Source organism: Aedes albopictus, chromosome 2, assembly GCF_035046485.1.
Source record: "Aedes albopictus strain Foshan chromosome 2, AalbF5, whole genome shotgun sequence".
Taxonomy (NCBI): domain Eukaryota; kingdom Metazoa; phylum Arthropoda; class Insecta; order Diptera; family Culicidae; genus Aedes; species Aedes albopictus.
In genome coordinates, this window is record NC_085137.1 from 143,692,873 (window position 1) to 143,718,965 (window position 26,093).

Below are 26,093 nucleotides of genomic sequence, written 5' to 3' on the forward strand. Positions count from 1 at the left end.
ATAATATCTTGGGAATTTTGAAGAGACATTTTCAAATAGTTGCCTACGAGAATCCCCGAATATATGTAGTACTAGCTGAAGGAAGCTTTGGAGAAATTCCAACAATAATGTCTGAAAGAATTAGTGAACAATTTTTGAATTTGTTCAGGAAATCTCTAGAGGAATTAGAGGAAACAATCAGCGTATCCCCTTTCTTGAATTTCTTGAAAAATTTCTAGTAAAATTCCAGGAGAAATCCCGAAGAAATCTCCTAGAGAAAAATCAATAATATTCCTGGAGGACCAAACACAAGCACAGACTTCTGTACATAGCAAAAATTTCTGAAAATTTCACCCGACGAAAATAATTTTTGACATATAAATGTTTATTTCATCTTACTGAATTTAACATTAAACAATTTCTTGTATGGAATGTTGTACGCGAAATTCATACTCAGCAAGCTGTAAATTTAAAAACTGATGTAAAAATGCGTGCGATATGACGGGGAACTTTTGTTACAGGTTATATAATGTTACATTTATTAACTGTGTAGCAATCTTTTATTGAATTTCTTAAGAAATCTGGAAAGAATCTCAGAAGCATTTTCTGGAGAAACCAGTAAACTAGTTTTTATAATGATCTTTTGGGATTTTTTTTAAACTCTTGAAAAAGAACAACGTCACGCAAAATTTGTAATGGAATTCCTGAAGAAAACTCTAATGCAGTACATGGAAATGGATACATTCTTAAAGAATTCTTGGAGGAATCTTTGAAGAACTCTTGTGAAACGCATATAATGAATTCTTGCAAGAATGCCTCTTCCATGATAATTACAGAAAAATGTCAGGGGCTGAAAGTCTCTTTAATAAAGAAAAATCAGTCAATCAATCAAAAATGTCATGTAAAAATAACACAAGTTTACAAAATAAAACGAAGCTCGTGAACTTCTATCAACGACCAAAATTTTTAAGCAGTGCTTTTAGTGCTGATTTCGAAACCGTGCCTTAAAAAAAAATAGAAAACAGTTTTAGTTCAGAGTTTAAGTTCAATATCAAGTTTCACAACTTTTTAAAATATGGAATTATCTAAAATTCAAATATCTTGCGTTTTATTCAGCTAATTTTAAATCTTTTTCCATAAATAAAAAGCTATTTAAATATAATACCTTTCGATCTTCTGAACGCAGGTTTTGCGACAGATAGATGAAATTCAAGAAATTGACTGGTTTAAGGGACGATCGCCTTTAATTTTAGCAAAATTTCCAAAAATATGTGAAGAAATGTATTTTTTCAATAAGAAAAAAACAATTTAAAAACTCTTTTTCAACGTTCATTTTTTTGCTAGAAAAAATTGAACAAAAATCTATTTCAAATCATCACCCTTGTATGGAAAGTCGAATAAATTTCCGTTTTGCTGTATTTTTTTCCTTTGCGTTTTCGAACTCAGGGCATGATTCTACACCAAGATTGATCATCAGTTTACCGAGTTCAAAAATGCTGTAAACTAGGAAGGAATGATTCTCAAATAAGAACAATACTAAAGTCATTTCCAAAGGGGCGTTCCACTATAGGGGGTGCTGATATTTGGAAAGTTTTGATTTTAACATGACAGCACTGCGCCCGTCGATGCTACTCCAGTATCCCCAGACCAGCTTCACTTACACAAAGAGAATGAGATTATCTGCCGGGGACTACCAGGCATCTTAAGTGTGTGAGTGTTGGTGATCTTCTATTTTTAGGCGACAATGGCGCCTGCCACATCAGGTTGCACGTCAATGTGGAGAAGGGGATCGAAGTGCAATCGTTTGTGTCTACAGCAGATCGAATATACCTCTACATCTGCATAAATTCATGCGGACGTCGGAGTGTTGATGGGATATGGTTGGTGTAGGGTTATTACATTGGTGCGTGGATGCCAGGCGTAAGGTGATAGTTTAGTTTAGAGGCGCGTTATCCTCCATTCGGGACATTTGTGCAGTCAAAGTTGAGTGGATTGAACTCACTATTGGGTACTTTCGTTTCACCATGTTCAAGTTGAAGTGACAAGATGCCAGTAGAGTCAGATATATTAGCCACACAATGCTGGGCTGCGATGCAACTTTGTGTCCAAGCGAAAAGAAGAGAAACCGATCATGTTACAGGGGATGGCCAAAATGTTTGGGATAGGCAACTTTTTTTCTCCCACAAAAAAAATTCAACATGCTGTAACTTTTCATAGAGTGCATCAAAAAATCTCAAATTCTGACTGTTTGTCAACCTATTACATGTGCATCATTGGTACAAATTTGGGCTCGATTGATTAATATTTCACGAAGTTAGAACCGTTCGGGTAAAACACTATTTTTTAGACAACTCATTTTTGAGTTGTCATATCTCGGAAACCAGTGAACCGAATTGAATGAAATTTTGAACGTACACTAACAATATGTAAATGCTTCACAAACTATTAAAACATACGTACTTTTAAAACGTTGGAAAAAGTTATCATGGATAGACACTTTTTGGATTTTTCTCGAAAAAATGTAATTTTTTCACATCAATGTCAATAAATTTTAGTGTTGATATCCAAAGATTTTCTACTTCTGTTCTCAATTTATCTCTAATCAGATATATCAGAGCCTAATTAGATTGAAGTAAGAAAACATTTAATATTTTTTGGGTGGTATTGTAAATTTGACTTATTTTCCTCTATATTGGTAAAAATTTCAACCCGGTATAACTTAATTCGCCGTGAGAAAATATTACATTTAATAACGTCGTATTAATTATCAATATATTGTTGATAAACGTTAAAAAAATCATTCAATTCGGTTCACTGGTTTCCGAGATATGACAGCTCAAAAAATAGTTGTCTAAAAAATAGTGTTTTACCCGATCGGTTCTAACTTCACGAAAAGTTGATCAATCGAGCTCAAATGTGTACCAATGAAGCACATATAATAGGTTGACAAACAGTCAAAATTTGAGATATTTTGATGCACTCTATGAAAAGTTACAGAATGTTGATTTTTTTTTGTGGGAGAAAAAAAGTTGCCTATCCCAAACATTTTGGCCATCCCCTGTACTTTAGTCCTTATTTAAACTCAATCTAGAAATGTTCCAGAAAGTTTATTGTAACTTAATGATCTCCATCACATTTTCCATCGTTTTGTAAAATTACAAGTTGACTCCATCATGTAGCTTGTGTACAATAATTCGTACAACTTATTCTTCCATGAAAATTCGATTGGAGTTGAATGGAAAGCTGAGCGGTGAGCATGAGCATGAGAGATGAACATTTTAGAACTTTTGTGTAATTGTACAGGCAAATCAAAAATGCTCAATTTAAGAACATGGATATTTTTGCGTTGCTTCGTTGAATTGTTCTATTGCAATCAGCACGCAAGTCGAATTATTTCTATCAGAGAAGCTCATTTTCTGCGTCATTACCGTTGGAGCTTCCACTTCTAAAAAGATCCACCTACCTACACAGAGCATTACACACTCCCCAGCAAAAAGTAAGCCCAGCATCGCAATTACGACGCATTTCCTCGGGGTTGGCAGGCACAGCGCGCATCCAACAGCAGCTACCTGCTACCAACTCAGCGATGCCTAGCTGCTAGGAGGAAGAAGGTTGCTAAACTTTCACGTAGTTGTGCAATTAGCGTCAGATTCCGGTTCTCGCAGCAGCAGCACAAGTCAGTCAGTAGGTTGCTACTCCTGGGTCCCAGTGCCGTGCTGCTTTCTGCGAAAAGATAATAATTGCACCTGCAAAAGTCACGACCAACACACAAGGCGCACCCGTGTTACATGCACTTATCGCTCATTTCCCCTGAAGCTCCCGCTTTCCCTGAAGCTCTTTATTTCCGGTGAGGACGTGTTTGTGCTGCACATTGGCCCGGGGTTCTCTGACGACGACAACGGGATGGCTGTGTTGGGACTTCAGCCAGAGCCTGAATGGGATTCACCTAGTGCACGGGGTGGCATAGTGGGAAATTGCACCTATGCTACTTGTAGCGGTGTGTATGTGCTGATGACGGTGGGTTCAGAACAAAAGAGTGAACTTATTTCCCGGCGGGGAACAGGTATACTGACTGGTACGTACGTGGATGTGGATTGTGTAGAGTGGCATTTTTATTTCTGCGCTGTTGCCTTTTCTCGGAGGTGGTTCATGAGATTGCAGCTGGGCGGCTTAAAGGATTTTCGTCATCGGCCGTGATAGGGCTGTAGTCTTAGGTGCCACCTAATGTTTTCAGGCCAAAAAATTGAGTTGGCTCCTAAGCCTTCGTAAAAAAAAAAATAACGCTTCCGAGAATCTTGTATAAGTTCAAGGAGACCGTGCAGTTTTGGGAAAATAAAAATGACTGTATTAGATTTGTTCCTAGCTACGTAAAATATATATTCTTCCAGAAATTCGCTATAAAAACTCTTCTGAGATTCCCAAAGGAATTTCTCATAAAATTGCTTCCGGGATTCCTCCGAGAATTCCTCCAGCGATTCACTTGGGAATTTCTTCTGTGGTTCTTTCAGGAACAACTTCCAGGATTATTTAAAAAAACGCCAGAAACTCAGAAACTCCTCCAGAACTTTTAGCAATTTTCCATATCAATTACTCTTGGGATTGTTTCCGGGATTTCTCTTGAGATTTCTTCAGGAACTTCTCCAGGGATGCCTTCAGGAGCTGCTACAGGGATTTCTCCAAAAGTTCCTCTACGTACTTTTTTTTGGATTCCTTCAGGATTTCCTCAAGCTATTTCTTCAGAACTTTTTCCTTGGATTTCTTCAGAAACTCCTTTTGGAATTCCCTCAGAAATTGAAGAAGAATTGTTTCAGGATTCCTCTAGAGATTCCTCTAGGAATTCCTGCAGTGGTTCCTTCAAGTATTCCTCTTGAGATACCTCAAGGAATTCCCACGAAAATCCTCCAGAAATTCCTCCAGGGATTCCTCTAGGAATTTTTCCTCCAGGAATTTTTCCGGGGAATCTATCTGCAAGTTCTCCAGTGATTCTTCAAGAAAACCCTCCAGAAATTTTTCAGGTATTTCTCTAGGAATTATTTCAGGGATTTCTCATGGAATTCATGCAGGGATTCCTTCAGGAGTTCCTTTGAGGATTTCTCAAGAAATTTCTCTAGAGATTTCTCCAGGACTCCTTACAGGCATGTCTCCAGGAACTTCTTCAGCGGTTCCTCCATGCGTTTCTTCATGAGTTGTTCTAGAGAATATTCTAGGGATTGCTCTAGGAATTCCTCCAGCAATTCTTTTAAGAATTCCATCTGGCATTTTCTCTAGATTTTTTCCAATAATTGCCCCAGGGATTCTTCCAAGAGGTTCTCTAGAAATTTCTCCAAGGATTCCTCCAGGATTTTCTCAAGAGAACTCCTCCAGGAACAGGAATACTTTTATGAACTCAACAATAATTTACCGCAGGATTTTCTTGAGAAATTTCCTACAGTTATTCCATCAGAAATCACTACGGAAATTTCTCCATGAATTTCTCCACGAAATCCTCCTGGGATTTTTTTAGAAAATCCCCCAGGAATTCTTCTCGGAGTTTATCCAGGCATTGGAATAATGGAATAATTCCTTCAGGAATTCCTGAATAAAATTCTCCTGAGATTTTTTTAAAGAATTCCTTCAAGCATTTCTTAAGGAATAATTCAGAAAATCCTGTGGGTATTCATTCATAAATTCCATAAGGAATTGCTCTCAGAATTTATCCAGGCATTATTCCAGGATTTCATCCAGGCATTTTTCCAGAAATTCCTTCAGAAATTATTTCGAAGTTTTTTCAGTAATTTCTCAAGAATTTTTTTTTTCAAGGTATTCCTCCGGGAATTCTTCGAGAATTTCCTCTAGGAATTCCTCCAGAGATTTCTCCTGGGAACAATTTACGGATTTCTCCAGGAATTCCTTCAGGGAATCCTCTTAAGATTCTTCCAGAGATTCCTTCAGGAATTCCTTCGATGATTCCTCAAGTAAGGCTGATACAAATTTATTTTTGACTTTTTGTCCCCCCCCTTCAAAATTTTTTGGCTGGATTTCGCATTTTGAGGGGGCAGATGAAAAATATTTATCAAAATATCGGGTTTTGCTGAAAATTCTTTAACAAATCCGATGAGTTTTTAATATTTTTCAGAATAAATGTTTTATTATTTTTGTCCCCCCCCTCTCGACCGGCCAAAGAGTGGTGGGACAAAAAGTGAAATAAATATTTGTAACGGCCTAATTCATCCAGATATTCCTCCAAGAACTCCTCCTGAAATTCCTCCAGAAATTCTTCTGGGACTGCCTCTAGGAATTTCTTCAGAAATTACTCCAGGGATTCCTCTTAGAATTCCTGAAGTGATTCCTATGATTTCTTCCAGGAATAGTTCCTTGGAATAACCTTAAGAATTTCTCCAGAATTTCCTCCTCGGGTTTTTCCAAGAATTTCTCAAGACGTTTCTACAAAAATTTCTCCATGGGATTACTCCCCGAATTCATCTTGAGAATCCTCCAGGGATTACTTAAGGATTTCTCCATGGAATTCATCTAGGGATTCCTCCAGGGTTTCCATCTGGTACTTCTGCAGGAAATCCTCCAGGAATTCTTTTATGAATTCCTCCACGGATTCATCCAGGGATTTCTCTAGGAATTCATCTAAACATTGCTCAAAATTTCTCTAGAGATTCCACCAGAAATTCATCTAGGAATTTATCCTGGAATTGCTTCAAGCATTCCTCCAGGTATACTTTCAGAAATTTCTCGAGGAAATTCTCCAGGAATTCCGCCAAAAGTTCTTCCAGGATTTTCTCCAAAGATTCGTCTAGGAATTGCTTTAGGGATTTTCCCAGGAATCGCTCCAGGGATTTCTCTAAGAATTCCTCTAGGGATTCCTCCATGAATTCGGCCAAAACTTCCTCCAAGTATTTCTCCAGAAATTTTCTAGGAATTCCTCTTGGGAATCCTCAAGCGATATCTTCAGAAATATCTCCAGCGACTCCTCCCATAATTACTCTAAGGATTCCTCCAGGAATTCATCCAGGGAATCCTCCAGGTATACTTTCAGAAATTCCTCATAAATTAACGCCAGGCATACCTGCAGGAATTCCTTTAGAGATTACTCCAGGAATTCCTGCAGTGATTTCTCCGGAAAATTCTCTCTGGATCTGTTCAAAAATTTATTCTCGAGCTCGAGCAGAAATTTCAGAAATCCGTTCATAATATTTTCCAGGGACTCACCCAAGATTTTTTCCAGAATTACCTGAAGATTTGTTTAATTACTTGAATAATTTCTGGAGGAAATCCCCCAGTGCATTGTGTTGGAATACTTTGAGATAATCTTAGAGGGATACATGAATTAGGAAATTCTCCAAGAAGTCATCCAGGAACTCTTTCAATTGTCTTCTAGAAATACTAAGGAAGTTCATCCACAGATTTGTTCAGGAATCCATGAATTCCTTCAAGAATATCCCTACAGCTCATACAAAGGAGTTCCTTCAGAAATTTGTCCTTTGTTTCATTCAGGGTTGTTATTCTTTTACAATCACCGTGACTTATTTTAAACATATAAGTACTTACATGCTGGATGCGATGTAAGACATTTCTCCAGGAAATTTCAGGAATACAGGAATTCATCCAGGGTTTTCACCAGAAATTACTTAGAAAATGCTCTATGAATTCTTCTAGGATATTTTTTCTTAAATTCTTCCAGACATTTTTTTAATACATTCCAGCAATTCATTCAGGTATTCCAGGTATTCCATCATTTGAGAGTGCTCCGAAAATACCTCCATGATTTTTATGAAATTTTCTCCAGGGATTGCTTTTAGAAATTCCTATAATGACACCTCGAGAGTTTCCTCCAGTAAAAGTTTTAAGGCTTTTCCGAAAATACATTCAAAAATTCTTCCAAGGATCCTTCCGGGAATACATCAATTGACATTTATGTAAGATTATGTTCTGAGATGATTATATCCTGTGCAGGAGTATATGATACTGTTTTTAGAGAAATTTCCACAAGTATGTACTCGGAACAATACAACTGAAAGTTTATCCTTAGAGGAATAGTGATTCAGGTTATTTCAAGATTGCTAATAAGTATAGACAAATTGGTCGATTAATTCTGAAAAAAACTCCAGTTAGTCATAAAAGACATTATGTATACATTTTCAAAAAAAAAATCTTCGTACGGGTTTTCATTGTGTTCTCCTGGAGAAAATTTTGTAGGAAGTCATGAAGAAATATCTGGTTTAGTCCTTAAGGACAGACTTGTTAGAATCCCAAAATGGCCACCACAATGGCCGTATTTTGCACCTACTCGCGATTTCGAAAGCACAAATCTCTTCGTTAACAAAAGCAGCGCACCTGAGCTTCTTATTTTAAGCTAAGGGGCTGTCCATAAACCACGTGGTCATTTTTTTGGGACTTTTCAACCCCCCCCCCCCCCGCGTGGTCATTTGACCATACAAAAATTTTTATTTGCCCATACAAAATGGTCATTGGCCGAACCACCCCCCCCCCCTCATGACCACGTGGTTTATGGACAGCCCCTAATTACAAGTGAGCAAGAACAGAATAATACAATGCACTGTTGTTTGAAGCTTGCTTCTTGAGATTTGTGCGTCTAAAGTTCTGATGCACTGTGGAAGCGGGATTTCAAAACGTTTGTCCTTAAAAGAGTTAGTAGTTTTTGAAAGAGTTCAGCCACAGACAAACAGACGTAACACCTTGAACGATTTTCATGGAAATCCATCGCCCAGTTTACACTACCATCACCTGGTGGAAAAGTTGCACGAATCACTGTGTTGTGCAATATCGTCAACAGAAGGCGCTAGTGTGAAACGTCAAACGCATGAGAATACGATGCGCGCGCCTCTGGTTGTGAAAGCCACAACTATGAAAATTTAAAATGATCGTTAAAAGCGTGATCGATGGAAATTTCGCAAGTGTTACGTCTGTTTGTCTGTGGTTCTGCTATGATTTTGGTACGATTGTTTTGGGATAGTTAGGAGTTTCAATAACTTCTGCAGGAATTCCATTGCAAATTCTACCAGCATCTTTTTTCTACACGATACTTGAATTCCACAAAGAAGTACCTAACAATATTTTGCATTTATCCTGCTAGAGGTTCTTTGGGATACCAATCAAAGAATTTCTTTGGGGCCTGCCCTCCCTCCCCGGTTTTTCTTTAGCTACGGTAATGGTTGTAGGGTCACCATAGTCCATATCGTATTCAAAATTTGTTAAATTGTGTGCAGCAAAATGAACGGGCCTTTTTTTTTAATGTTGACTTGCAATCTTCCAAAATCGACAACACCAACTCGCATAGAGAAGGTTCTCTAGTGAAGTAAATAATCAAGCTAACATCACCAGTTCGACTCGCAAGAGGACGTTGTAAGCCTATCGTCAACTTCGGTAAAAGTACGGACGTCTATTCTCTTCTCAGTAAGCAAACCGAGCAGTGCCGCGCATCCCTGCGTATTCCATTGCACAAAGTATCAAATTAAACACCCGAGCATTGTGTTCTGCAGCCTGCTGTTGTTGGTGGCGGTAACCATTCTTCTAATTTTGTGACGACAAACGGTGGCAGCGGACGAGTACGGTGATGATGACGACGATGATGATGATTGCGTGCTCTTGTTCTATAGGGTTGGTGAGGTCGTGCTCTGCAACGACAACGATGCGATGGTTAACTACCGAACCAGTCAGTAGTGACACTGAATGTGAACTCTTTGTCGTGTGTCTCATTCTGCCATCGTCGTCATTTGTGTCCCATTTGGACCTGCCATCCAGTAGTCAGTACGTCCCAACTCCCGAAATGGGTTGATTGAGGCGATTACGAAAAATGATGATGTTGCTACTGGTTCTGTGGTGACGGATATGATGAAGGTTCATTAGGGATGCGCCTCTGCATCTAGCTGTTCCGAGGAACTGACTGCGTTTGGAAGAGTGCATCACGTCGGTCGTAGTTATACTGTGGTTTGGAAGAGTTGAAATGGCAGTGGATCAAATGTGATGAATTAGTTGGCTTCCGTTTGCGGTCTGGCCAGGATTGGCTTCTAAGTGTTTCTCACGGGGGACAGATTAGAGGTTGAACGTGGTTAAAGGGTATCTGCTTAGAACCTAATGGTGCAATGGTGCTGTTTGGGAGCCTGATTTATTGATTGAGGCTGTCCAGTCCACGCACCAGTACGAATCAATTTTTTTGGAACTTTTGCACAAGATCCTCTTAAAATTCTTCTGAAAGTTATCAGAAGATTTCACCTGGAAGAATTCATCCGGAGTTATCTATCGGGAGTTATCTTGAAACTCCTCCTTTTTTTTCAAGAGCTCCTCCGGAATTTTCGGTAAATTGTCCAGAAACTTTGCCGCACAATTCAATATGGTAGTAGGGAAAGTTTCTAGGCCAACGTTGAGTTACATATGTTCAGAAAACACCCCATGATGATTAGAACAATGCAGCATAAGTTCCTCTATTATTCAAGGAAATCATATACCGTCAAGACGTCATTCACCGTGGGGGCTCCATTCACCGTGTGCCTTCGAATATTTTTTCATTATTTCCATATTATGATTGAATCACAATTGAATGATATGACAATTTCCCTTCAATTTCACCAACACAACATTGTATGCCCCCACGGTGAATGGCGCTCTGACGGTACATACGTATTTGTTCGAAGGCTTCTATGGAAATCCCTGGAAGTATTCTCGAAGGTATCTTTGACCAAGATATTTTGAACTCCTACAAATTGCTCTGAATGGTGCTTTAAACGAAGTTTAAGTTTTCCTAAGAAATCTAAAGTGTATTCAAAGTCTGCCTGAAGTCAAATGGACGCTGAACTATTTTCTGAAGGATCCCTAGGACATGCTCCTGTATGAATTCTGGGACAATCTGTAAAGAAATCTCATTAACCCTGAATTGACTTGATTGATAATTGAACCCCTGGTTGAATTGACGCAAGAAAAATTTACGGAGGTACCTACTTCTGAAAGGATTCCTGGAAAACTCTTTCAGAAAAAAATCTCATAAAAAGTTTTAGAAAGAAATACCGAAGAAATTCCTGGAGAAAATTTGGGGAAATTCTATAAGGAACTCTTGAAGAATTTACCAGATGATCTTTTGAAGGAATTTTTGTAATACATTTCCTAATGATAGTTGACGTTGCTACAGGTTCGACTCTGGGATTCTTTGATAGTTTTCCTTTGAGTTCTTGGGATATTAAACATTCTTGAACCATCGAAGTCTACATTGACGATTGTTGTTTTCAAATGACATTAAACTCGAGATATGATTCACATATTGACCTCATAGGTCATCGGATACATCTTTAGAACATCTGTAGCCCTTGTAATACTGTTTATATTTTCTGAATCTCTCGATGGATTGTCCGAATCCGTCCTAACAAAATATGATTTCTCGATATAATCATCACGGATGATTTTCAATTATTTTATCGTTCTTAATTGCACCAATACTTGAAAATCTGTAAAATGTTTGTTATGTCTACGTACTGCAAACAATTTGGATGATCTGATTGAAGTCATGTCTTGACTTCAGAGAATCGTTGGTTGACTACAATGAGAGTTATTTGCACGCTGAAAACAGCGGTTCGAACAGAAGAAAGTAAGTTCCTCAACTAGATTCCTGAGTACCCGGGATGACCTAGTTGAAGTCAAGTCTTGAGTTCATTGAGCTGTAGATAAACTGTAATCACATATTTTATCTATGTAGAAGCTCTGTGCACTACTTAAACCCATATTTTATTATGTGTCAATAAAAAGGTCTCTCGAAACTGTTCCTAGGAAAATTTGATGATCTAAGCGAAGTCCAATGTATTAGGTATACGAAAACCCCGTACGAAGGGGGGAGGGGGGTCTAAAGTTCCCAACTTTTGCGTGACGTACTAAATGGATGCCCCATATTAGTTTCTGGAGCTAACCGATGTTTTCCGCTTGCAAATAATTGTCTGAATGTTGTCCATCTATGGTTCTCTGAAGTCAAGGAATGACGTTAATCAGATCGTCTAAATTGTTTGCTGTACGTTGACATAACAAACATTTTACAGATTTTCAAGTTTTGGTGCAATTAAGAGCGATAAAAATAATTGAAAATCATTCGAATCCATACCGAGAACGTATAACCTCTCTGCTACGATTCAACAACACCCATCACAGAAGAAGAGCCCAACAAAGATCATCGTGACGGAACTGTGTCTCAACCAGTTCACAGGAAACCCATCTTCCAGCCGGTCTCTCCTCTATCCACCCCCGCCCCCTACGCGCACCCATGAAATTTACACATTATCCGTTTTGCCAAAGCTGGTTAAATAATTCTGTGAGCTACTACCGGTTCCATTGTGGCTTCCACTATTACTACCATTGTTGCTGCTGCCGCTGCCATTGGAACTGCTGCTGCTTCCGTTGCTGCCGCTGGGATTATTATTCTGTATTTGCTGATTATCTAAATTATTAGCTGAAGCGCTACTAGCACCGCAACCGTCGTCGTTCGGCAAGGGATCCAAAATGTTGGAGCTTCCGGGACCTTTGCCGGCAAACTGATGCGATGTCGTCGTCGTCGTCGTCGACGGCTGATGATGATGACCCAACAAGGATAACGACGACGACGGCAACTGGCTGTGCGATTGATGATGATGTTGTAGCTGCTGGTGATATGGCGAATTATTAATCATATTTATGTTGTTTGCTGACGAGGCCGCCGTGCTGGGAACCGAGGACCACGTTCCGTCGTACTTGGACTTGATGAACAATGGCTGCTCGGTTGAACGTCCATTATCGCCGAAATTGAGTTTATTATCCTTATTGTAGCCTATTTTGTTGTATTTTGTCGTTCGCTTGATGGTGCCGAAGAGGGGCGTATGTGGAACGCTTACACTGGCCCCGGAGGACGACGCCGGAAGTAGATTACTGCTGCTGTTTGCGTTGAGATTACTCACGCTGGAGCCGCCATATGGTGACCCGGGAAGGCCAGGCGAGGCCGATGCCACCGAGGTCTGGCTGTGGCCCAGGTTGTTCATCATGTCGGCCATCCGGTTTTCGATGATGTTCATCTTCTGGCTCTTCATGCTGCCCCCGTACGAGCCCCCGGGCCGCTTCGGTTCCACCCCAGCAGCTCCGATGGACCCGTTGGGCGGTTGATGCAATTGTTGCTGATGGCGCAGTTGATGTTGATTTATGAAATTATTGTAATGGCAGCTCGTCGGGGCCGAGTAGACATTTTTCCCATCGAATTGATTCTGGGCGAACATCGGTGCACCGGATGGCACTGACGGCGTCCCGTTGGAACTGGTGCCAATGCCGGCGACGTGATTGCCAGTTGAGCGACCGACCAGGGTGGTGGAAGCATACGCACCGTAGTTATCGTAGGAGGGTGATCCACCGAGGTCGTTTTTGAAGGATGAGCAACCGGCCACCTCGGCGTAGTCGGGCATGTTCAGGGGAGACAACCTGGAAGATGAAAAGATATTGGAAAAAAATAGTTGTTAGCAAAAATTGTTACAGATGTAGTAACTTTATGGATTTGTATAAATATTATAGGACTTTTGTATCCGCAGCAGTTTAACCATTAGTGTTTAGGATAATGTAGGATCATGCTGTGGGTGACAGGTTCGATTTCCGGTCGTTCTAGAAACTTTTCGTCATGGACATTTCTAGCTTCCTTGGGCATAGAGTATCTTCGTGCCTGCCACACTTTATACACATGCAAAATGGTCATTATCAGAGGATACTTTAAGTTAACCCTCGAGCAGTCGCGTCTTCGACTACCTGCAACGGCATCACGTTCCACAGTGGTCCAGATTTGAAAATACGTGGCAAAAATTGCCAAATCATAGTAGTCTGCTAGTTTTAGCCTAAATTATTATAGCTTGAAAATGGCTCTTCCAGTCTTGACAAAAATCAAATACAGCTATTTAATCTTGTCCGACGTTTCGGTCTCATTTAGGACCTTCTTCAGGGACTCAATTATTGCCGAGTCCCTGAAGAAGGTCCTAAATGAGACCGAAACGTCGGACAAGATTAAATAGCTGTATTTGATTTTTGTCAAGACTGGAAGAGCCATTTTCAAGCTAAAATCTATCACAGTCGAATCCAAAAAGTAAATTATTATATTGAAACATTATTGAACTCTCATTTTCACATTAATGGCATTTTCATTATTTTTCGATTTCTTCGAACGAATTCCGAACAAAATTGCTCTTTTCCATACAATTTGGCTATACACATATCATTATTGGGCTAATGTTTTGGCAGCTCATGGCAGCTGCGATTTTCCTTAATCAATTCTGCATACTTAGACGTGCGTTTGAACCGAATATCTGCACGGGGAGTAGCTGGGAGCGATTTTTTAGTCACTTTGAAGTTAAAGTATAATAATTTCTCGTACTAATAATATGTGATGTTATTTTGAAGTCAAAAGTTATATTTTGATCCCTTTTTCCATTGCAGGTGCCTAATATACACAAGATCTTACGAATAAACTTCTGGATGACATAGAATTACTTATATTATTAGACTTTTGTAGTGGTTGAACTTGCTTGTGTTCTTTATCAAAAAATTAGCAATTTTTCATCAGCAGCTATTTAGTGTTGTAAAAAGAAACAAAATCATGATTTCCAATTTATTTAAAACACAGCCAACGCTTCTGATATTGTAGATGAATGATCGATATACTGAAACCCATTTAAGAGAAGTTTAAAAATTGAGTTTTTGCCAGCTTTTCTCAAAATTGGACCATTGTGCGTTCACACTGTGAATCACAAGCGTGCATTTTTCATGGTGCGTGTACTCAGTACACGACGCGACCGCTCCCGGGTTAATTAACATGGAAGTGCTAAAAGAACATTTCAGCTACATACTATTATCGGTGCTGCAGTCTTAAGGAATCAAAACGACTGTTTTAGATTTGTCCCGACGTTTCGACTCCCATTCGAGTCTTCTTCAAGGGCAAATTCTGATTAGTTGTTTAGAATGGACATACCGACTAATCAGAATTTTCCCTTGAAGAATACTCGAATCGGAGTCGAAATGTCGGGAAAAATCTAAAACAGTCGTTTTGATTTTCCAAGATTGCAGCGCTGATAAAATTAGCTGAAATCACACATATCAGTCGAACTATTTCAAGTACCGCTAATGGTACACTTTGCATCAGGCTTTGTTACAGTTTGGACGTTACGCTACAGAATATATAAAAATTGGCTGGTATTTGTATACCGGGATGTGTCTTGACCCATCCGTATTTGCATAACTCTTTTGACTTTGCACTGGCCTAGGGTTCAACGTATTGGTGAGAAAAAAATTAACAGTCGGAAGGTCATCCCGGTCGAGCTCAACGATACAGCAGTTTAACTTCAGCACGACTTGGCGTCCAACATCGCCATTATCTTCGAAGGTACAGTCAGGATTCGTTATACACGGTGCCACCCACTTTACGGCCACCGTGATTACACTGCTGTCTTTCAACCAATTCAGTTAATTTTTGGAAGGTAATTAGCTTACGATATGCCGAAACAACATACACAGTTCAAAATTGTTACATCGAGTTCACTGTAACAAAATGACCTCCATCGCTTTCATCACAATTCTTCATCGGATTGTAAAATTAAAGGTTGTCTGCAGCATGGAGCTTGCTTACAACTTTGCGTGCAAGGAATCCTCTTATATAAAATCGAATAAAATGAAATGGAATGGACAGACATGTCAGAATCTCAAAATGGCCGACTCTGGGACCTACTCACGATTTCGAGAGCACATTTTTTTCGTAAACAAAACCAGCGCACCTGATCTCCCGAGCAGAGGAGCATATCAAAATAATAACAACGGAATCATAAAACCTGTTTTTATATATTGATTTGTTATTATTAACTTATTGAAGTTTTACCGCTCCATAACATGTTTTGTTGGACAATCATATTTTGTTATGATCGTGCTATTGGTATATATTCTTTACATTACATTTCAATAACATGTTTTGTTGTAGCATATGTTCATAATAACTAAACTGTTATTGGGACTGTAAAAATATTTGATCTTTAATAGCACAACAATAACAAGCTTTGCAATCAAAACCAAGGTTGCGACCATTCATTTGCAAAGATTTACATTCATTTGCTATTATCTCAGTTCAGAAGCATGCTGTCGAAAAAACAATGTATGGATGAATTTAACCTTGTAGTTTTATCTGAAAGTTTGCATGCTTCTGAACTGAGATAATAGCAAATGAATGTAAATTTTTGCAAATGAATGGTTGCAACCTTGATCAAAACTACACCATTTGAGATTAACGTTGTTCACAGTAATCCGTGAGGAACTGATGAGAAAATACAATTTCTCAGCCTTTTGTTTTATAAGCACTTTGATTTTTTTTTTTTGTCTGTATTAACGAGATTTTTAACCCTAGGCTAGTTCATCTCGGCGCACTTTGATAAGTATACCTGTTTTTTTTTTAGTTTCAATCGGGTACGAGTATGTATATAGAAATTACAACAGAGTATTGGCCATTTTACATTTTGGATCAGCTGAGCCAGTCACCAAGAAGAAAAACTTGATTATTTTTAGACATTTTATTTTTATTGCTTTTGCTGCATCGCAACTTTGATTTTGATATTATAACTCATTGTGTTTTGTGATTGTTTTCAAAAACTTATTTATTTCAAAATTTGTTATTGAATATTTTATAAATTCGCTATTATCAAGTTGTTATTGAAACTAACAAAACGTGTTATTTAACTGGTCTTCCAGGAACATTTCAGCATCTGCAGACATTCCTATCAGTGTATCGCTCAACTCCAAATCGATACACATCCTGCAGAAGTATTTCTCGGAAAACCGGTACGCACCACTTTCGACCTTTTGAAGAAGCCTGCTCTTGTAGTCCGGCTGCCAAGAACCTCACACAGTTCAATCGCCGGCATACAGCAATCTAGCGTGACTTCAAATAAGATGACCTGGTGCACGTTGAGCAGCATTTCCGAAATACGAAGTCATGTACGAATCATGAATCAAGTCATGGTTTGACTGAAGTATGTATTTCTGTGACGTTCTGTGCGGAGATCGAGAGTTCCAAGATGGCTGTCGACATCCCACGACATTTTCTGAGAGGGGGAGATGTAGCAGCCATCACCTCCCAAGTAACACAACTAGCTGAATAACAGTTTCTTAAGCTAAAGTTTGCTTAAGAGTAGTTTGTTCCACTCTTGTACAGCAAAAATGTTTGTTGGGCTGTCAATGGGTGATTCTAGACTATATTTAAAATGTCATTATAGCCAACTACCAACCAAGACAAAAGCAGTAAACTCTACACTGAGAGGATTTTTCGTATATTATTTATAAGTGAAACTACATAGATTTTTGCAATTTGTGGTCATAAATAAATAATATGATAGAGAAACATAAACATTATACGGTGTAACACTTATGAAAGCTGTATTTCAAAACAAATGAATCATATTTGCCGCGTTTTATAAATTTTATGTGTGAGCGTTATGATTTTTATTGGCCATTCGAATACAACGTTTATAGGTGGGGACCAAATAAATATTATGATTAATATTAATATTTTTTATTCGTAATTGTTTTGATTTAGTTTTTATTTTATTAACTTAATCTGATTTTGATACAAAGATATTTGATGGTGTAGTTGCCGAGGTGATTGCTGCCGTTTTCGCTTTCGTTTTACTCCCAAATCCGAAACCGTTCGAAGCGATGATGTTGGCGTCGAGGATGGGGTTAAAGTTATTATGTTGGCCAACGAATGCAGTGTTTGGTGATGAATCATGCAGTGGTGAGTGGTCTCTGGAAGTTAATAAGCTAATTAAATCAATGCAAGTAGGAAATATACATTGTAATTACTCTGTGAAAATGTAGTGGAACCAGTCTTGTTAGCGATCACAGTCTTTGACACCTTTTCGTCGATATTCGGCTGCCTTTGTCTCCAACATTCGCAACACAAGCGATCAAACTACTGTACGGAACAAAAATGTCGAATGAATGCGCTTGATCACGATTGCGTCTTCGGGAGATGGTTCGGTTTTTGTTATTCCTGTCATTCCCATAAAGAGAGCTGTTTTCGATAAATGTATGTGTCGTAATCGATTTATCACACACGAATAAACTAATATTATACCAATCTTAATCATAATTGGCTGAAATCTTTCAAAACGCTGGAATTAGATAAATGTCATCGTGTCAGACGATGATGATTTGATCCACTTTTCTGTTTATTGATCTTCGTTCTGCCGCTCGTGTTGTGTGTAAGAGGTAACAAACAACGAATGAAACAAAGCAAGCTGATACCCGACCGCGGCAACGAAACGAAGGTAGTGAAAAGTGTCGAATGTTTACAAGCCTGAGTGGAACTTTCCCGGAGAACAAGTCGGAGACAATCAAATAGCTAACGAACGTGACTTCATCGTGATGAAATCGTTCAAGTTTGAGGAAGTCCTAGAATTCGTTCCGACCTAGGTTCCGATTGTCTGCCGAGATTCCGACTCACTTCGATCTTTTCCTAATTCTTCCATCCTTGAGGGAACCGGGTTTGATGTTCACCAGTACCAGCCGGTTAAAGCTGCCAGCATGTCGAATATTTCGCACTTTGGCGCTGAATCTTCTGCGGTGCACGATGTTGCCCCTACTGAGGTCAAAAGAGTAAAATCAACTTATATTTACCTGCGCGAGCTAATATTCAGCTCCTCAACTTTCTAGCGGTAACTGTCGTTGGGGATTCGAACTGGCCAAACATAAGAATTATGTTTGAAACCTTAAAATTTTTTATCATAGCAAGGCACAAATACTTTTTATGCTTAACCAAATATAAAGGTGATAAATCAGGGGTATACATTTTATGAGTATCCAAATTAAAAAGGGTATCATCATGTTTATAATCACACATTTAAAAATAATCCTTCCAACGTCTTATAAATTGTAAAAGTGACAGTCTTATAAGATTAAAGTTTGCAATTTTGTCAGTGTAGATCATAGCAGCTTGTTTTGTGGGCTTTGTGACCGTGCCGTTAGATGCATCAGTCGTCTAACAGAATAGGGTTTCGACTAACTTGGGCACCCGCACCAATTCCCGGCCAAACAAATCAAAATATCACTTGCCGCATATTTTCCAAACGTACTTCCGCAGGTGATCATCTTCCGCAACATTTCCGCAACGGGAGCCACAGTCAATCAGCTAAACGTTCACTATTAAGCCGCACAAGTGCTCAAAACAAATATTACACACCGACGAGTGCACTTCGTCAGCACAAAGATGGGTGCCAGTGGCTTCCCATTTGATTTTGTTTGAAGTTCGGCACTGGTGCCGGGAATTGGCGCTAGACAAGGTGCAGTAAACTCGTTCAAAATCAACTTTCCGGCAGAAAATCTTCACAACAATCACTGTTAGCACGCACAAGTTCACGCAATAAGGCATCTGATTCAGATGGACGAAGTGGACGAAAACGGTCGTTTCGTTGTGAATTTAGGTTATGCACAATTTTGTTTACCTGAGGTGCCGAGAATGGGGTCAAAAACTCTACTCTCCACTGGACCACTCGGTGTTTCATTAGTATGGGACACGCTTGTATGGAAAAAATAAATCCTCGCTCCAGTTGACTTTTTAGATCCCATTTAGGTCCCATATGAGCTGTACAAAGTTTCAGCGCAATCGGTGAAACTATAATTTAGCGCAAGCGGTTTAAAGTTTGCATAGGATTTACTATGGGAAAACTTTCAAACAAAAAATTCCAGAGGTCGCTCTTTGTCTCCTTAATTCACATCAATCAATGCTTCTTGTAGGAAAATCATTTATGAAACTTTCCTTCGAAGACCGCAAAACGATTGAATGCTTGTGGAAAAAGTTATTGATTTAGGGTAAAAGGGTATAATGCGCCCCACCGGGGCAAAACGCCCCTCTTCATTTTCTAGCGATTCAAGCGCTTTTCGTATGCGTGATCGATTAGAAATCTCAAATATTGAAGAATCATTGCCATCAAGCTGGTCCGTTAGTGGATTGGTACAGAAAAGCAATAAAAATATCAAAAAGTCTGATCTCAATCGAGTCTATTGGCGTAATATTTTACCTCTTGTGAGCTGACTTCATTGTAAACGAAGCTAGTTCTGTTCGCTTGTGTTACTTTGCAACTTTTATGCAGTTAACCTTTTCCTTCCCACGACTTTGAACGGCTATATCTATGCCAAAAAAGCGTTTCCGAAAAAAGTGGTAGAACAAAAGTTATTGCAAATTGGCTAAATTTTTCGAAATCAATGAAAAAAAATTTGGTTGTAAATCAATAGGTTTTTAATTGTTTATCAATAGTTCAACTATTGAAACAAGTAGGTAGTAGTTGGGTTAACCTTATGAGGTTATAACCATATTCTAAAAAATATTGCATCATATTCATCTAATTCCGTTTGTCCGGAGTTCGTCGAAAATCGATGGTGCTCTAGAGCAACCATGGGAAGTAGAGGGTTAAACACTTGTTGAAAGACCCTCCTAGGATAAGCATGTGGTGGAATTATCCCCTGGGACAGTTTTATCACGGGGCTGGACGTTTTTCTTTTGATGGGGCGTATTGCCCCGTTTGTTTTGAAAAGGCAAATTTTGGAACGTTTTCGAAAAACGTTTCAAAGCTTCCATAGCCACCTCTCCAAAGGCAAAGTTCGCATGCAATACTTCACTAACTTCAGTAACAACGATTTGCCCCCCCCCCCCCCCCCTCATGACCACGTGGTTTATGGACAGCCCCTAACAGATCTTGGAGTGCGTGCGCAGGACGAAAGACTTCCACACCCTAATCTCCAAAAGATTGAAGAGGAGCTTAGCCGGTTGAAAAACAACAAATCCGCTGGAGCAGATCAACGACCAAGCGAGCTTCTAAAATACGGTGGAGAAGCACTGGTGAGAGCACTACACTAGGTCATTACCGAAATTTGGGAGGAGGAAGTTTTACCGGAGGAGTGGATGGAAAGAATGGTGTGTCCCATCTACAAAAAGGGCTATAAGTTGGATTGCGGGAACTATCGCGCGATCACACTACTGAGCCGCGCCTATCACTACTCTATGCCGCCGTCTATCACCGATTGCAAGAGAATTCGTGGGGCAATATCAGGCTGGATTTATGCGTGAACGCGCTACAACGGACCAGATGTTCGCCATCCGCCAGGTGTTGCGGAAATGCAGCGAATACAACGTGCCACACATCACTTGTTCATCGATTTCAAATCGGCGTATGATACAATCGATCGAGAGCAGCTATGGCAGATTATGCACGAATATGGATTCCCGGATAAACTGATACGATTGATTAAGGCGGCGATGGATCGAGTGATGTGCGTAGTTCGAGTATCAGGGACATTCTCGAGTCCCTTCGAATCTCGCAGAGGGTTACGGCAAGGTGATGGTCTTTCGTGCTTGCTGTTCAACATTGCTTTAGAGGGTGTAATTGAACGATTTTCACGAAGTCCGTTCAGCTGCTTGGTTTCGCTGATGATTTTGATATTATGGCGGAAACGTACATCCGACTAAAGAGTGAAGCCAGGCGAATCGGATTAGTCATTAATGTGTCGAAGACAAAGTACATGATGGCAAAGGGTTCCAGGGAGGAATCACCGCGCCCGCCACCCCGAATTTATATCGACGGTGATGAAATCGAGGCGGTTGAAGAATTCGTGTACTTGGGCTTACTGGTGACCGCCAACAACGACACAAGCAGATAAATTCAGAGGCGCATTCTGGCAGGAAATCATGCTTTCTTTGGACTCCGCAGAACTATACGATCGAATAAAGTCCGCCGTAACACGAAGTTGACTATTTACAAGACGCTGATTAGACCGGTAGTCCTCTATGGGCACGAAACATGGACCCTACGTGCAGAGGACCAACGCGACCTTGGAGTTTTTGAACGGAAGGTGTTGCGTACCACCTACGGCGGAGTGCAGATGGAAGACGGGACTTGGAGAAGGCGAATAAACCATGAGGCGAGCTGCATCAGCTGCTGAGAGAAGCAACCATCCTCCATACCGAGAAAATCGGGATGATACGGTGTGCGTTATTGAGAGTCATCCGACCGGTACAAGAAGACGTGGAGCGCAGCGAGCTGTGTGGGTCGACCAAGTGGAGGACGATCTACGGACCCTACGCAGAGTGCGGAACTGGAGACAAACAGCCATGGACCGAGTGGAATGGAGACGGCTACTATGTACAGCAGAGGACACTCAGGCTCGTTTCCAACATATCCATTAATCCAATTATCTGGCTCATGTTTTTGCCCAACAATACCATTTCAACTCGTTTTAACTCTTAAACTCTAATGTTTTCAAATCCAGTTACCGGAATTGAGTGATAAAACTTAATTAGCTATTCGGTTGTCTATCCCAGCCATTTCGTGCGTCTAAGCATCTGATCTGAAGCCATTTCCCTTCAGCGAAACCTTCTTCAGTCCGCAATTCTATCCCATTTCGTCCATTCCGTCGTCGTTCCGCGGCGTTACGTTGGATTGGAAGGCCCGTGGGCGGCGGTCCCACTTGGGGAATAAAATAAAGCGGTGCTCCATTCCCGAGCCAACAAAAGTGTTAATTTCGTATGTGCGGAGTGGCAATTAATTTTTATGTTTCACATTTAGCACCGGAACTGTGTGAAACCCATGCAGCCGAGCACTAGAAGAAGTTCCATCTCCGTCACGCCGTCGTCGTTGTGGGGAATCGTCGATGTAGTTGATATTGGCCAAGCACTGTTGGTGTTCCCCGGCGGTCACCCAAGGGAGCTGTGTGGGTTTGCTGAAGAATTCCGTTGATTGTCCAAGCTTGTCAGGTCGATCGGTGGCACTAGGGTTGAGCGTCGTGAGCATTGTAACGTCATAAATGCAAACCAACAGGGAACCACTCCAGAGCAGCAGAGCAAACACATCAAAAGTGTTTCCATATTGTCGAGCTACGGCAGTGAGCGTGAATTAGCGTTCCATCACGTGCGGTTTCGTGACAGAGATGGAAAATCACGCCCCACGCCGCGCCACTAGTGACAGTCAGGCAATATGGTGGAGTCCAACGAGGACACCAACCTATTCCCCTAATGAGATAGTAGCTCTGTAATGTTGCTATCAACTATCATCAGCATGCCGGCGGTGGTGGTGGTGACCAGCAAGCCAGCAACACGACGAAGGGAGAAACCAGCACGCAGGTCAAATGGGATGGAGTAAAGGTTGCACTGATTGCATCGCTATTTTCCCGACTGAAACGTCGAGTGGTCGTCGTCGGTCGGTGCTTGCCTTGTAAACGCTTCTGTCACGTATCACTTGTTATGGTGTTGTACAGCAGAGTGCTGTTGGTGTTGGCCTTTGATGCTAGTTTTATTGGGTAATTTTGAACATTGCTTTTGTGTACATGTGTACAAGATTGATGTTTACTCACGGTGTTAATTCGCACTTACGTGAGGTGACTAATTATCGTAATGAATATTGTATTAAAAGTTGTTCATCGATTGGAGGTTTGTATTGGATTGTATTTTTGATGCAATACGTTTGGTACAGCTGATTGTTTCCATTATTTTCATGTAGGTTTATTTGATGTATGCTGAGAAACACTAATTTATATATCATAACTGATTTTCAAGGAATGGTAAAGGCTGTATGTTGCGTAATTCAGATTTCATTGAGATCTATCCCTACATCCGCGTGGCGAATAACTTCCAGGGAGATTGGATAACCAACCCCGGTGGGATCTTCAGACAGGGAAAGGACTCATAAAAGCGTCTGATCCCAATGTTAGGGCGGCTCCGAGTGCCAGGGAAGGACTCTAAGGTCAGTTGAGCACTACGGTCCTCCGGAAGGCAAGGGGTTGGTGTCCGGTCCTACGTGGTCCCCCCCCCCCTTTGGCCGCCTGATTTTTTCAATCCGAGCCAACTCAAAGATTATCAACAATTAAAAAAATATCTCAAAAAATAAACTTTTATAAAAATTAGGGTTTTTATCCACAATCAAACCTTTTTTACTCGAGAATCATAGAAAATTTCGCCAAAAATTTCTCCAAGATAACTACTTCAATCATATCATATAATTTTACCAATTAACAAGCTTGGTTGAATGGCTAAATTTTGTGATGTTTATTCATACCAGAACACTGGGGCCAAAACACAGGGGTTCCTTAAGGAGCTCCTCCACGATCTCTTCAAGATTTCTCTAAGAATTCTATCTGCAATTCCTTCAGGAATTCTTACTGATATTCCTCCAGGCATTTCTCAAGGGATTCTTCTCCGAATTTCTTCAGAGATTCGTCCAGGAATTATTCCAGGGACTCCTCTGGGAACTGCTGCCCCTTAAAAATCATCCAGGGATTCCTTCAGAAATGCCTCTAGATATTCTTCCTGGAATTCTTCTGGAGATTTCTCCAGGAGCATTTCTAGAGACTCCTCTGTTAATCCCTACAAGCATTCCCCTAGGGTATCCTACGGGGATTGCTCCAAAAATTTCTGCAGGGCTTAACTCGGGAATTGCTTCTGTGATTCTTTCTGGAACAACTTATTTTTTTTTAAGATTCTCCCAAGAACTCTTCTTAGGATTTCTTCATAAATTCATCCCTGCATTATTTTAACAATTTCCTCCGGGAATAATTTCAGTACATCGTTCAGGAACTTCCAGGGATTCACTTAGGAATTCCTCTTGAAATTGCTTCCGCGGTTCCTTCAGGAGTTTCTTCAGGAACTATGCTAAGGATTCCTCCAGAAATTCTCAAAAAATCCATCTGAGATTTCTTCAGGATTGCAGGATTCCTCCTTGGATTCACAGCGTAACAAAAATTAACCTTTGGTCTGTCACAAGAGCAAACTTATGTGTCTCTGACAGATTTTGGGCCGCTGAATCCGAATCCGGGCTCAGATTTGCTCCAGCACGTCACAATTTTGAGCTATACCTCAATTTATAGGGCAAAATATGCGATTTTGGGCATTTTTGACTACAGGCCATTAAGCATGGAAATATTTTTTTTAGGCAATCAAAAGGTAAATTGGCCAATTAACATCTAAATTAACGACTCATGCAAAATATTTCGTTTTACCAAATCAATTTGGCAGTTTTAAGCGATTTATGTTAGGTACGATATTTCCCATACAAGTCACCCTCCAGAAGTTGCATGCAAGTTTACATACTAACATAAAATGTTTAAATCTATCAAATTTGATTTTGTGGAACAAAATATTTTGCATGAGTCGTTAATTTAGATGTTAATTGAATAATTTACCATTTGCTTGCTGAAAAAAAATATTCCTATGCTTAATGGCTTGCAGTCAAAAAAGCTCAAAATCGCATATTTTGCCCCATAAATTGAGGTATAGCTCAAAATTGTGACGTGCTGGAGCAAATCTGCGCCCGGATTCGGATTCAGCGACTCAAAAACTGTCAGAGACACATAAGTTTGCTCTTGAAACAAAAAAATGTTGCACTGTGTTATTACAGAGATTTCACTGGGATTTTTTTCAGCGATTCCTCCAGGAATTCCACAAGATATTCCTCCAGGAATTGCTTCAAGGACTCCTTGGATTGCTTCTGGAATTCTTTCTGGGATTCCTCCAGAAATTTACGCAGGCATTTCCCCAGGAATTAAACAAGGAATTCCCTATTAAATTATGCTAGCAATTCAGGGATTCCTTCAGATTTTTTTTCAGAATTTTCTCTAGGAATACCTACTGGAATTTTACCAGGAATTCCTCCAAGAAGTCTTCCAGATCTTCCTCCAGAAACTGCTGCAAGGATTCCTCCAGGAATTCCGCTGAAATTTCTCCAGGAGCCTCTTCAGGGATTTTTTCACGAATTTCTCCAATGATTCCCCAGGGATTCCTTCAGAAATTCCTCCAGGAATTAGCCCAACAATTTCCTCAGGAATTCCTCCAGGAACTTCTCTAGGAATTCATCCAGGAAATACTCCTGGATATCCATTAGAAATTATGTCAGCAATTTCTCTAAGATTTCTTCCAGAAATTTTTCTGGGGATTTTTTTTAGAAATTCATTTATTAAATTCTTCAGGAAAAATTCTTCAGGAATATCATCAGGAATTTTTCAGGGATTCCTCTAGGCATTTATCCAGGAATGTATCCTGAGATTCCTTCATAGGGATTTTCACAGGGATTCCACCAGGAAGTTCTTTGAAGATTTCTCCAAGA

At 40.0% G+C, this 26,093-nt stretch overlaps 1 protein-coding gene across 1 annotated transcript in view; it reads right to left on the minus strand.

Annotated features, from left to right (window-relative positions):
* Positions 1–8,492: 8,492 nt before the first annotated feature.
* LOC109398524 (uncharacterized) overlaps positions 8,493–26,093 on the minus strand; it is a 45,165-nt gene continuing 27,564 nt past the window's right edge. Inside the window, exon 2 of the mRNA XM_062850574.1 lies at positions 8,493–13,407. Within this exon, the coding sequence (XP_062706558.1) occupies positions 12,237–13,391 (1,155 nt within the window). The 5' untranslated portion in view covers positions 13,392–13,407 and the 3' untranslated portion in view covers positions 8,493–12,236. The remainder of the gene's footprint in view (positions 13,408–26,093) is intronic.